Below are 13,095 nucleotides of genomic sequence, written 5' to 3' on the forward strand. Positions count from 1 at the left end.
CCAGATTTGGTAGCTATAGGGGTGAGATTTTGTGAAGATGAGAGCAAGAAATGGGCAGCAGGGAAGTATAATAGTATCTGGAATAGAAGTTGGGAGATGGGGTGAAGAGATGGGGTGAAGAGGGAATGGTCAGATAACAGATCTCAAAGGTGCTTTTTCAAGAGGTAACTGGACTTTCTGGTCCAGAAAGTCCAATTGCCTCTTGAAAAAGCATCTTTGGGACAACCATGACCTGGATGGTTGAGAATCTCCATAAACCAAGGTTGTCAAACTCCCAGCCTGTGAGCTGGATGCATCACATGCTGGCTACACCATGCCCGATTTAGCGAAGGGAAAAAAATCCTCGATACATCACGTGACACCACCATGATGACATGAGTTTGACACCTCTGCCACAGATGGTCAGATAAGAGTATAGTGAGCAGCTGGATAGTGTTAGGTAGGACAAGAGGTTCAGAGGGGGCTCTCTCTAGTTTCTTGGGCTGTAAAGAATATTGGGTGGGAGAATTATACTCTCAAACTTACAACATTCTGCTAATGTAGCTTTACAATAAAGCAGAATTAGCCTAACTTTTTCCTATTTGGTCTATCTGATAAAGCTGGCAGGAAGAGGCTGCCCTTGTGCCTGCTTTTTGTTAAGGTTGCAGATCTGGAATGGAAAAACTCAGGGATTCAGTTGACGTCAACCAAGGAACTGAATTATTTGCTTCTCTACTGTCTTCTGGTGGTCCTCCAGATTAGAGCAGCCTAGTTTTATTAGTCCAATAAGCTTAATGTGTTGAATGGACTCAGTCATGGAGGTTCTTTCTAATCCTGATGAATTCCCTTTAATTGGAGATTGAATTGGCACTTCTTACACACTCTGAAATGTTCAAACTATTTCCCAGAGTTATGTTTTAGAGCCAACAACTAAACAACTCTAAGCTCAAAAGGCTAAGCAGAATTGGACCTAGTCAATACTTGGATAGGTCTTCTATGACCTCTTAGGGGCAGAGAAGTTGAAAAACATCCCAGAAGATAATAGAAAACTACTTCTGTATTGTTGCCAAACAATCCTACATGGATATTTCTATAAAATCACTCTATTTTTTTATCTTTTTATGATCCTGGATTTATCCTAACAAACAACCTTATCTGGTAGGTCACAGGAATCATATTCATGGGAACTTTTTCTCCAAGAAAATGAATGGAAGTGTGGAACTCTTCAGGCTGCAAAACCTAAACATTAAGGAATAACAATTATAAATTTCCAGAACCCCTGAGCAAGCGGAATGGGGCTTCTGGGCATCAGATAACAAGCCCCACCCTTAGCACTGGATCTTTGAAAACCTGCTTCCAAAAAACAGCAGTGAGGCAGGATTAGATGACTGAGTTCTTTAGATTTTTTGTTTCTTAGTCCCTAAGGAAAAGATTTTTCCTCCTCTGAGTCTAGTGAAATTCATCCAAGTTGTCACAGAATAGAATAGAATAGAATAGAATAGAATAGAATAGAATAGAATAGAATAGAATAGAATTCTTTATTGGCCAAGAAATTTGTCTTTGGTGCATATGCTCTCAGTGTACATAAAGAAAAATAAAATAGTATACATTCATCGAGAATCATATGATACAACACTTAGTGATAGTCATAGGGTACAAATAAGCGATCGGGAAACAATCAATATCAATATAAATCATAAGGATACAAGCAACAAAGTTACAGTCCTGCAATCATAAGTGGGAGGAGATGGGTGATAGGAGCGATGAGAAGACTAATAGTGACAGTAATGCAGCCTTAGTAAATAGTTTGACAGTGTTGAGGGAATTATTTGTTTAGCAGAGTGATGGCGTTTGGGGAAAAAACTGTTCTTGTGTCTAGTTGTTTTGATGTGCAGTGCTCTATAGCGTCATTTTGAGGGTAGGAGTTGAAACAGCGCCTGAACCCAGTTTGATAAACATCCTACAATAAAGTCATCACAAACTATTTGTTTTATTTGCGTTAACACCTTTACACTAAATGGTTTAGATCGGTTTCCTGGGGTGAGTTCTTATTTAATCTCAGTGATGTATTTATTTTCTTACCTTGTCCAAATACAGCCATTCTGTAAATCTCTTCAACGCCTTGGAAACCCAGCATCCGACACACCACATCCCCATCTTTCTTGTCCCATCCATCGTCGCACACAGTTCCCCAGTGTCGATCGTGAAAGACTTCCACTCGTCCTTCATGAGGACCAGAGCCATTCATCAAGCGGATAATTCCCTCTTCCAAAGTAAGAGCTGTGCAGTCGTGAATCGGGGAAGTAAATAAAGATGTCATATATGGGATTCAAAATGATTTTTTGTTACAAGGTTTTCTGCCTATTCTTACCGATCCTGGTGTAATGTGTAAAGCCCCCATATCTGTTCTGGTGAAATATTGTAGAAACACCGTTAAGTATTTTTTTCATTGAAAATTTTGGAAAAAAAAACTTTTACAAATGTTTACTTCCCTCCCCCTCCCCTCCCCACCCCAACCCCACCTCCGCCCACCTCCCCCCCCGGCTTCCTAGAATCAATACAGGGTATAAATCTTTAACAAAAATATTCTAAAATAAACTTTAAAAAAAAGTTAATATCATCTTTCATTTGAGCTTTAACTCCTCTTTGCTAAGCTAGCTCTAAACAGATTATGTCATTCCTTGTTTCTTCAGTCATAAGCTATTCACCGTTAAGTATTTTTAAGCACCACCTTAAAGAAATAATCCAAACTGTCCAGTGGTTCAATGCAATCAATTGAAGTGATTCTTTGCACAATTCATAACCAATGTATCTGTTCTTACATGCATATCCATCTTTTCTTCACATCTGAAGGTGATGTGTTTGAGAATCTCCCCTTACCAGTAGTCCTCACTTAACACATGGTTGCTTAGAGACCATTAAAAGTTATGATGGACCTTCAAATAAGTATTTACAACCCTGCTCTGGAGTTCCAATGGCTGAAAACACCCCCTTCCCTATGGGGGTCACATAGATGTATTTTGGGCACTTGGCAACCAACTTGCATTTACAATTTGCAGCATCCTGCAGTCACATGACCACAATTTTTGATATTTTTTGTCAGTTTCTGGCAATTATTTCTGGTTTCTGAAAAAAAAACCTCCCATTGCTAAAATGGATTTGTTTTCTGGCATTCACTTAACTGCTACATAAAGATAATAAATTCAGACACAGGCTCGTGGTGATCTATTTAACAATCACCATGTCAGCCCCGGACCGCCAGATGGGGCAGGGCTGTATTTGGGCGGGAGAGGCGTCGACGCACGCACACAGGTGGCAAAAGCTGAGCTGCCATGGTGTCCTGACAGGGAGAAACTGCCACCTGAAAGACCCACATTGCTTCGCTCTGCATTGTTTCACTCCGTCGACCAGGGGTTGCCGCCTGGCTAGGAGCCCCAGACTTTAACTGGCTGATCACTCCTGCATCCACGGGGCTACCACCTGACTAGTGGAGCCTACCTGTACCTGGCTGAGTGAAAAACAGCTGTTTATCAGATTGTGAAAACAGCTGATCACCATAGCATGAAAACAGCTGATCGTCAGAGCGTGGGCAGAAGCAGGAGATTGGGCAGGGTAAGCCAGGATGGGCAGCTAGGAGTGTGGCTGGACTGCAGAGGCTCTATTAGCGGGAAGCAGTCGGTGGGAGTGGTGGGATGTACCCAGGGTTGGGTTCTGGCAGGCACTACTGCTGGTTTGCTTGTGCGCAGGCTGCGCACACATGTATGTGCTTCCGTGACCCGTCAAAACCGCGGTCCACTAAAGCGCACCCGATCAAAGCGCGTACGTGACGTCATCAGCAGCGCGACAAATAAAATTAAAAATAAATTAAATTAAAATTAAATTAAAGCAAGCCGATTCACATAAAGGTAAAGGTTAGGTTTAGGGTTAGGGTTAGGGTTAGGTTAAGGGTTAGGGTTAGGTTTAGGGTTACGTTAAGCGTTAGGGTTAGGTTTAGGGTTAGGTTAAGGGTTAGCATTAGGTTTAGCGTTAGGTTAAGGGTTAGGTTTAGGGTTAGGTTTAGAGTTAGGCTTAGGGTTAGGTTTAGGGTTAGGTTAAGGGTTAGCATTAGGTTTAGCGTTAGGTTAAGGGTTAGGTTTAGAGTTAGGTTTAGGGTTAGGCTTAGGGTTAGGTTTAGGGTTAGGTTTGGGGGGGTTAGGTTTGGGGGGGTTAGGTTTAGATTTACATGTTAATTTTAAGTTTACCGCTCACAGCGTGCTGTTTTCGTCGCGCTGTGATGACGTCACGCACGCGCTTTCGTTGAGCACGCTTTAGTCTACCACGGTTTTGTAGTGGATGTGGTGGCGCTGCCAGTTCCAGCGACCCAGGCTGCCAAACCACTACTGGTTCGGCCAAACCGGTAGGAACCCACCACTGAATGTGCACACAAGGGAGGTGGGGCACAATATAAGGGGCGGGTGAGCTAACCACAGTATCATAAACTTTTATTCCTTTTGGATGGTCGCTTCGTGCTGGTCCGCATTGATAAACAGCGTAACATCAACTTGTGTTGCTGGCTTTTCTTATGCAGGACACCGGAATGTGACACACCACCAATTACAACCATAATTCCTGGGTCAATTATGGTTTTAAATTGAGGACTACCTATGTTACTCTGTCAAACAATAAATCTGTGAGATTGTTCAACTGAACAGAAGTGACAAGACAATTCACCTTTTCCCAGCATCCTTTTCCAACTGAAGGGGCATGGGAAATAACCAAGCCTTTTCTACATTTCCTCCAGATTCGGCCCAATAAGCTGTCGCCATTGGCTGTTCCTGCCAGATGCTTTCTTCTAAATGATAGCAGTTGGAAACATACTATAACAATATCTTATGGTCTCGAAGAGTTGCTGCTCTGGCAACAGCTTTACTCCAGAGTCATATCCGCAGGCTTTAGCTGTGGGGTGTAGACAACTGTATTCCTAGTGGGATATTTCACTGGCCAGAACAGCAGTTTTATGCAGTTTTATCTCCAGACTGATATATACAGTGGAGACATCCCAGAATGGAATATTAACCAGGGCTACAAAATGTTCTGGGAGGAAATACACTTTGGCCTAATAACAAATGGATTTAATTCAGAGCAAAACCAGGGTTCGGGGTTAAGAAGTGTCCCACTTGGCCCCCCACCCTGACTATTCCTAGAAGTGCAGCTCTACTGCTAGTTAAGTGGAGGCATGAATTGTGAATTGTTAACAGATGCCTGACGGCCTGTCTTTATTCATGGATACAACTGTCTGTCAATGTTACTCCTACAAGCCCACAAAACCCAATCCCATGATCCCTTGCAGTTACATCAAGCTTAGATGGGCTCCAAACACCTAATGATCTATTGTTGAGTGTCTACACATGTGCTTTAAAAATGTTCAGTATGTACACAGTGTGAAGTATACATATTTCCTAAGTGCAATTTCCTATGCAATTGCGGGTATTTTATGATGGCTGTGGGTCATATCAGGGGTGTCCATAGAGTGCAGTAAAAAAAATGATAATCAGAATGGTGGCCATGGTAACTGAAGTTCTGCCTAGGCTTTTTTTTAAAAAAAACATTCGTCACATATGTTCATTGAGTGGTGCAGTGGTCTAGAGGTGGAGCTCTCACCTCACAATCAGCAGGTTGTGAGTCTGAACATAAGTAGAGGTAAAAATTTCTTTCTCTGGGCATAATGGGAATATATCTACTGAAGAAAACTCTGCATTGGCTACTGGAAGGACATCTGGCCAGTAAACACTTACCTTATTTTTCAGAGTATAAGACACACCAAGGTTTTAAAGGGGTAAATTTTTTTAAAAAGTTTTTCCACTCTGAAAGCCTCCCCAAAACGGCCCGTTTTTCATGAAAACAGGCCACGTTTTTGGTTTTTTTTTCAAAAAAGGGGATTGGATAGCCTTTAGGAGGCTTATAGAGTGATCCTGGGGGCCGGGGGAGCAAAATTAAGCAAAAGAACAGGCCATTTTTTGCTCATTTCTGCTCTCCCCAGCCCCTAGGGGTTCTCTGAAAACCTCCTAAAGGCTATGCACCGCCATTTTGATGCAAGGGGCGGGGTTTCGGGAGGCAAAGAAATGCTGTATTCAGTGTATAAGACGCACCCAGATTTTCAGCCTCTTTTTTGAGGGAAAAAGGTGCGTCTTATACTCCAAAAAATACGGTAGCTCCATTCAGTTGCCCAGATTCCACCCCGCAAGGGACTATGGGGGTCATTAAAAGAAGAAGAGGATGATGATGATCACATATGTTCATTATATGCTTTAGCCTCTGCATCCCTTATCAACTTTGCTGCTTTTCTCTGCACTCTTTCTAGGGCCTTGGCATATTTTTTGTATCATGGCGACCAGAACTGGATGCAGTATTCCAAGGGTATCCTCACTACTGGAGTATAGAGTGGGAAATTCAATCTGCTCACAATGGAGTTTCTCCATTGACTTTTCTTGTTGGAAGTCAGCAGTGAAAGTTGCAAATGGCAATCACATGACTGCAAGATGCTGAGATTCCCAGCCAAGTACCGTGCACTTTTATGATCACATGACCACTGGGACTTCAAGGACCAGTTGTTAAGTACCCCCTCTTGTCGTAAGTTTGAGCTCCCTCTGAACGAGTAATTGTTAAGTGAGGACTACTTATGTTTGCATCTCTCCTGGGTGTATGAGAAGGATGAAATGGGACACAAGGACGTGATGAGACCAAGTTTCCTTTCACACTCACTTAATATCTCCAACTTTTTAGTTCTTTTAAAAGTGAAAATGGGCTTTTTTCATACTCAGAAATGCATAGCAGTAACTGCTGTTCCTGACATTCTATCTTATTGCCCCCTGAAAGCAACCATTTTATTGCACAAGTGAGTGCACTAATCTACCCCTTTCCGTGTATCCCATTGGAATCCCCATGGATTCTGTTATTTATATATATATATGCTTGTTTGCATAAAGCCTATTGCAAACCAGATTTTTCCCAGGGGAGAAATATAAGGAAAATACTTAAGCAGTGCTTAAAGAAACAATATCTCAAACTGCTGCAGCTGTACAAAGAGAGCCTTGGCTTGGATAATTGGGACCATGTGTTTGTGAGGGAAGTGGAAGATTTATCGCTGCACAGAAGTAGCACTGCTTTCCATTTTCACAGCCCCACCTCCACCCAGGAAAAAAAATACATTTTTCATTCCAGTCAACTAGGCCCAGGAAATGGACTTAGTCTAGAATGCCAGAATTGAAATTCCTGAGGTATGTGTATGGGACTGTCTATGTTGTGTGTTTATTTGTCAATAAGGCTATTCTATATGTAATATATATGTATTGTGTCACAACCCCTGATACGGCCAAATATGGGAGGGAGCATACTGCTTCCCTTTTCTGTCTATCGGCTCACTCTGGGAGCCATCCAGGCAGAAAGCCATTTTTTTATGTTGTCTTGTTACATTTGTGTTGCACTTGTGTTGCATAGCTGATAAAGGAGGAGAGCTGATAAAGGAGAAGAGCCTGTGGCTTAGTGGCTAATATAACTGCCTAATATGTAATACAGCCCAGGTTCGATTCCCAGTAAGGATATGGCTAGATGATGAGAGCTAAATAGCTTGAAATATATCTATACTAGTCTCCCTTTATTTATTTATCAGCACAAATGCAACATATATATGGTGTGTGTGTGTGTGTGTAGTCTCCCTTTATTTATTTATCAGCACAAATGCAACACAAATGTAACAAAGGATGGCGGGTGGGTGGGTGGGCCCTCCGGAGCACCATACCGGAACGGTACCCAGTGCTCCCGGCAGGCACCAGTACGCCCATACTGGGGCGTACCAGTTGTAACCCACCACTGAGCTACCTGTATATCGAGGAATATCTATCTATATAGAGCTCTGTTTTCACTGGCAGAGGGTTTCAGGAGGCTGTCACAGCCAAAACCGGAGCTTGGGAATCTGTTTTCGCTGGCGGAGCGCTTCGGCCACCATAGGCACTGATATGAGTGACGTTGAGCTCACCATGCCCTCCCTGGCCATGCTCCCCCCACTCCACCCCCAAGGTCAAACACAACCCTGTTGCGGCCCTCAATGAAATCGAGTTTGATACCCCTGATATAGAGTAACATAAAACTACAGAATCATCAAGTTGGAAGGGATTTCAGAGGTGACTTTTTCGAACCTCCGACTCAACTCAACCTCACCAGCCTCACCTGTCACCGGGGACAGTCCACCTGTCACTTATGGACTTCAAGCAAAGCAAAATTCCCCACTTAATGCAGAAGCTTGTTCCATCGTACATTCATGAAGTTCCTCCTGTCTTAAACCTCTCTCCTTCTAGTTTTAACTACTGGTTTTGTTCCTGCCGTCTGGACTATAGCAGACAAGTTACTAAAAACTGAATTCCAAGCCATTCAATCCCATTTTAGCCACACAAGAGCCGAGCTGGCGCAGTGGTTAGGGTGCAGTACTGCAGCCACTTCAGCTGACTGCTAGGTCTGCAGTTCAATGGTTCAAATCTCACCGGCTCAAAGGTTGACTCAGCCTTCCATCCTTCCGAGGTGGGTAAAATGAGGTCCCAGATTGTGGGGGCAATATGCCGACTCTGTAAACTGCTTAGAGAGGGCTGAAAGCCCTATGAAGCGGTATATAAGTCTAACTGCTATTGTTATTGCTATTGCTATTGTAAATCCCTTCAGTTTTGGACTGCTGCTCCACTCTGGTGGCTCAGCGGATCTGACTTGAAAAAAACAAAGCTCAAGGGAAGGGCCATGCTATTACTGTAGGTGGTTTTGGGATCCAACTGGATGGGCGGGGAGTAGAGAACAAGCAAAAATACATAATGAGAGCCTTTGACCCGCGAGAAGCAACGTCTGATATCTTGCTGCACCACAACACAACAGTAGCAATTGCAACCTGTCCAGGAAAAGCCTTGATCAGAAAATTTACTGGAGAAACAGTCTCCTCCTCCCTTATGAATATTCCTCCTCCCTTATGAATATTGGCTGAATTCAAAATTATTATTTAAATCCTAGGAGTTTGGGGGGGTTGGGGAAATTATTTTTATGTGTTGCTTTATTTTTAAATTGTTGATTTTTGTCTAGATTGTAATTATTATTATTGGATGTTAAATATTTATATTTCTGTACCACAATTCTAAAGAAAACCTACTCTATATGATAGCTGGGCATCAAAAATTATTTAATCAATCAATCCTTTGCATAGCACTATGATTATGGCATTATATAATGTAGTGTGTATAAAATATACATTAGTGACGGGGTTCAATTCTTGGAGCTCTTCCTCCCTTTTTTTAAATCAGGCAGTGTTCTTTTATAGTCTTGAAAAAGTCTGCCATCTACTTATTTACACAAATTTATCTGCAAAGTGCTCCTGGTGGCCAGGGAGGGCAAAAGCTTTTTTTTTAAAAAATTACCTCTTTAAAATCTTGGTGTGTTTTATACTCCAGTGCATCTTATAATCCAAAAAATATGGTATATATTTTTATTTATCACATTTATATAATCAACCATCTCACATACGTGAGTCTGGCTGGTGTACAAAAAATAATGTAACAAGGAGATTCCTACTAACGAGAAGGCGATTAGGAAAATATTAGAATGTGCAGAAATGAGTAGATTAACATTGGCAATTAAGGAGAAGGAACAAACTGATTATTATATGATATGGGAAGTGTTCTATCAATGGTTAGAGAATAAAAAAGGAAATTGGAAATAGAAGAAGGTTAAAAGAATTGAAAATATATCAAAATAGAGATGTTAAATGACAATTGTTAGTACCAATATTATGAAAATAATAATGCTTAATGCTATTGTTGTATTTTTATTAGAATATATGTTAAGAAGGAAATATAGCATTTTATAATGTTCCAAATATTCAATATATTATAATTTAGGGAAGAAAGTTGCATATAAATACTTGTACCCAGGAGACACACTGCTTATGGAAAGATGGAATGTTTATATTTTTAAAATTGAAAGCAAATAAACAATGTAACAGAAATGAACTTCAAGGGAAAATTGTTCTATGTTCAGAATGAATGTGAGGAAAAAATATTATGCTACGTGACATGAATGGAAGTGAGATCACAAAAGTCAGAAAAACTGATTGGGAACCTTTAGTGATCTAAGAATGAATGAGAATGGTGGCTGCTGTGTGTATGTACTTAGGAGAAGATAATTTGTTTCAAATATACAATGTATCCAGGAAAGAAAAAATAATTGCAAAGAACATAATCAAAGAGAACAACATTAAGGTTAAGAAGAAGAGAAAATTCAGAACAATTATAAAATAAAAATTGCTTTTTAAGTGGGTGAAAAAAGCTAAATAAGGAATATTCACCAGAAAGAATGGAATTCAAAATAAAAGTGATGAAATAATTTGGGATGAAATTGAAGCGAAACAGTCCTGGAAATAATATTTTAGAGATTAGTATGGTGATTGTAATGATGTTAAAGAGTACAATGGGGGAAAAATGCTATAAACAGTCAACAAATATGTTGAAAAGGATGGCATAAATGCTGTTAAAAATGGCAAAACTGCAGGAATAGGAATTATAAATGAAATAACATTAGAATAATGGATATAATTTTTAAAGAAGCCGCTATGCAATGTGTTTAATGAAGCCTGCATCTGTGCTGGACTACTGGAAGAAGGCCATTCCTGGCAATAGAGAAAAGTAATAAAAGTGTATGGAAGACTAGACAGGGATTACTTTGTTAAATGTAGCTGAGAAAGTATTAAGTAGAATTAGCTTTGAAAAGTACAAGTTATAACAGCAATCAAATCTCAGAAGTGCAGTCCAGCTTTACACTGGGCAATGAGCATACAGATCAAATTTTGCCCTTTGGTTGCTCATTGAGAAATATATGAATGTAATAAAATGTATTTACTGGTTAATTTAGTGAAAGTGCATAAGGAAATAAGTGGGCTTGACTTATGGACTGTTTTCCACAAATGAGGAGGTAAAAGTTGCCTGCTGAATGAGATTTAAAGTGGCATTGGACCACTTTATAAAACAAATAAAGAAAATTATAAAGAAAATAAAGCATGCATAAGATTACATGGAATGGTTCAGGGTTGAAAGTGGTGGGATTCAATTTTTTTTACTACTGGTTCTGTGGGAGTGGCATGGTGGGCATGGCAGGGGAAGGATACTGCAAAATCTCCATTTCCTCCTGATCAGCTGGGACTTGGGAGGCAGAGAATAGATGAGGGCGGGGCCAGTCAGAGGTGGTATTTACCGGTTCCCCAAACTACTCAAAATTTCCACTACCGGTTCTCCAGAACTGGTCAGAACTTGCTGAATACCCACCTCTGAGTGTTGGGCAAGGAATAAGAAACAGATCTGTGGCACGTTCTTGCTTGTTTCATGGTTTTTGAATAAATGTACAAGGCAGTGTTTCTCAACCTTGGCAACTTTAAGTCCTGTGGACTTCAATTCCCAGAATTCCCCAGCCAGCTGTGCCAAGGTTGAGAAACACTGGTATAAGGAATGCTTGTGGTGATGCTTGTGCTGTGTTCATTAGGAATATAAAAGTGTGTACAGGTAAGTAGTTGACTCACAACCACAATTGAGCCCAGAATTTGTATTGCGGAGAAATTTGTTAAGTGAGTTTTGCCCCATTTTACAACTTTTCTTGCCATAGTTGTTAAGTGAATCACTGCAGTTGTTCAACTAGTAACACAGTTGTTAAGTGGATCTGGCTTCCCCATTGACTTTGCTTGTCAGAATGTTGCAAAAGGAGATATGATCTTAGATTGCTGCAACCCTCATAAATGTGAGTCGGTTGCCAAGCATCCTAATATAAATCACGTGACCATGGGGATACTACCCCACTTGTGTGAAAAATGATCAGAATTCAGCCAGTTCGCATCAGTTCAGGAGAACCATTTGTTAACTTTCTGAGCAGTTTGGCGAACCGGCTGTTGGAAGAAATCAGGATATATTCATAATAATTGAAACATCCCAGGGTTACTGTATTTTACCAAGTATAAGACGCACCTTTTTCCCTCAAAAAAGAGACTGAAAATCTGGCTGCATCTTGTACACCTGAATACAGCATTTTTTGCCTCCCGAAACTCCGTCCCTTCACCAAAATGGCCATGTGTAGCTTAATAGCAATAGCAATAGCAGTTAGACTTATATACCGCTTCATAGGGCTTTCAGCCCTCTCTAAGCGGTTTACAGAGTCAGCATATTGCCCCCAACAACAATCCAGGTCCTCATTTTACCCACCTCGGAAGGATGGAAGGCTGAGTCAACCCTGAGCCGGTGAGATTTGAACAGCCGAACTGCAGAACTGCAGTCAGCTGAAGTAGCCTGCAGTGCTGCATTTAACCACTGCACCACCTCGACTCTTTGCAGGAGGCTTTCAGAATGCTCCTGGAGGCTGGGGGAGGGCGGAAATGAGCTAATAACAAGCTGTTTTTTGCTCAATTTTGTGCCCCCCCCAGCCCCCATGAGCACTCTATAAGCCTCCTAAAGGCTATCAATGCCCTCTTTTTGACAAAAAGCGTTTTCATGCGAAAATGGGCCATTTTTTGCTCATTTTTGGCCCCACCCCCACTCCTCCCAGGAGCACTCTACAAGCCTCCTAAGGGCTATGCATGCCCTTTTTTGGAGAGAAAAAAACGGGCCCGCTTTCATGAAAAACTGGCTGTTTTGGGGAGATCTGCAGAGTGCAAAACCTTTTTTTAAAAAATTTCTCTGCAAAACCTTGCTGGGTCTTATACTCTGGTGCATCTTATACACCAAAAAATATGGTACGTGATCGCTACTTGTGACCTACCCAGCCAATTTACAACAAGCAAGTCAGTGGGGGAAGCCAGATTTGCTTAATAACCACATGATTAACATAACAACCACAGCATAAAAGTTGTAAAATTGGGTGCTGGTTAACAATCACCTTGCCTAGCCAATTCTGGCCTCAACTGCGGTTGTAAGTTGAGGACTAACTTACACCCATGAAAATCTAAGGCAAAAAAAAAAAGAAAGAAAGAAATTTAATATATACCTGCTTCGCCAGCTTGGTCTCCCTTCTCGCCTTTCTCTCCCTTTGGGCCCCGCTCACCTGAAAAAGAAGAAAAAAGGTATCAGGACC

At 41.2% G+C, this 13,095-nt stretch overlaps 1 protein-coding gene across 1 annotated transcript in view; it reads right to left on the bottom strand.

The window, feature by feature from the left end:
* The window catches only part of SCARA5 (scavenger receptor class A member 5), a 121,130-nt gene that overhangs the window by 9,041 nt on the left and 98,994 nt on the right, over positions 1 to 13,095 (bottom strand). Inside the window, exons 7-8 of the mRNA XM_032216433.1 lie at positions 13,009 to 13,065; positions 2,062 to 2,259 (exon numbers count right to left, since the gene is read on the bottom strand). Of these exons, the coding sequence (XP_032072324.1) occupies positions 2,062 to 2,259; positions 13,009 to 13,065 (255 nt within the window). The remainder of the gene's footprint in view (positions 1 to 2,061; positions 2,260 to 13,008; positions 13,066 to 13,095) is intronic.

This window comes from Thamnophis elegans, chromosome 4, assembly GCF_009769535.1.
Source record: "Thamnophis elegans isolate rThaEle1 chromosome 4, rThaEle1.pri, whole genome shotgun sequence".
NCBI lineage: Eukaryota > Metazoa > Chordata > Lepidosauria > Squamata > Colubridae > Thamnophis > Thamnophis elegans.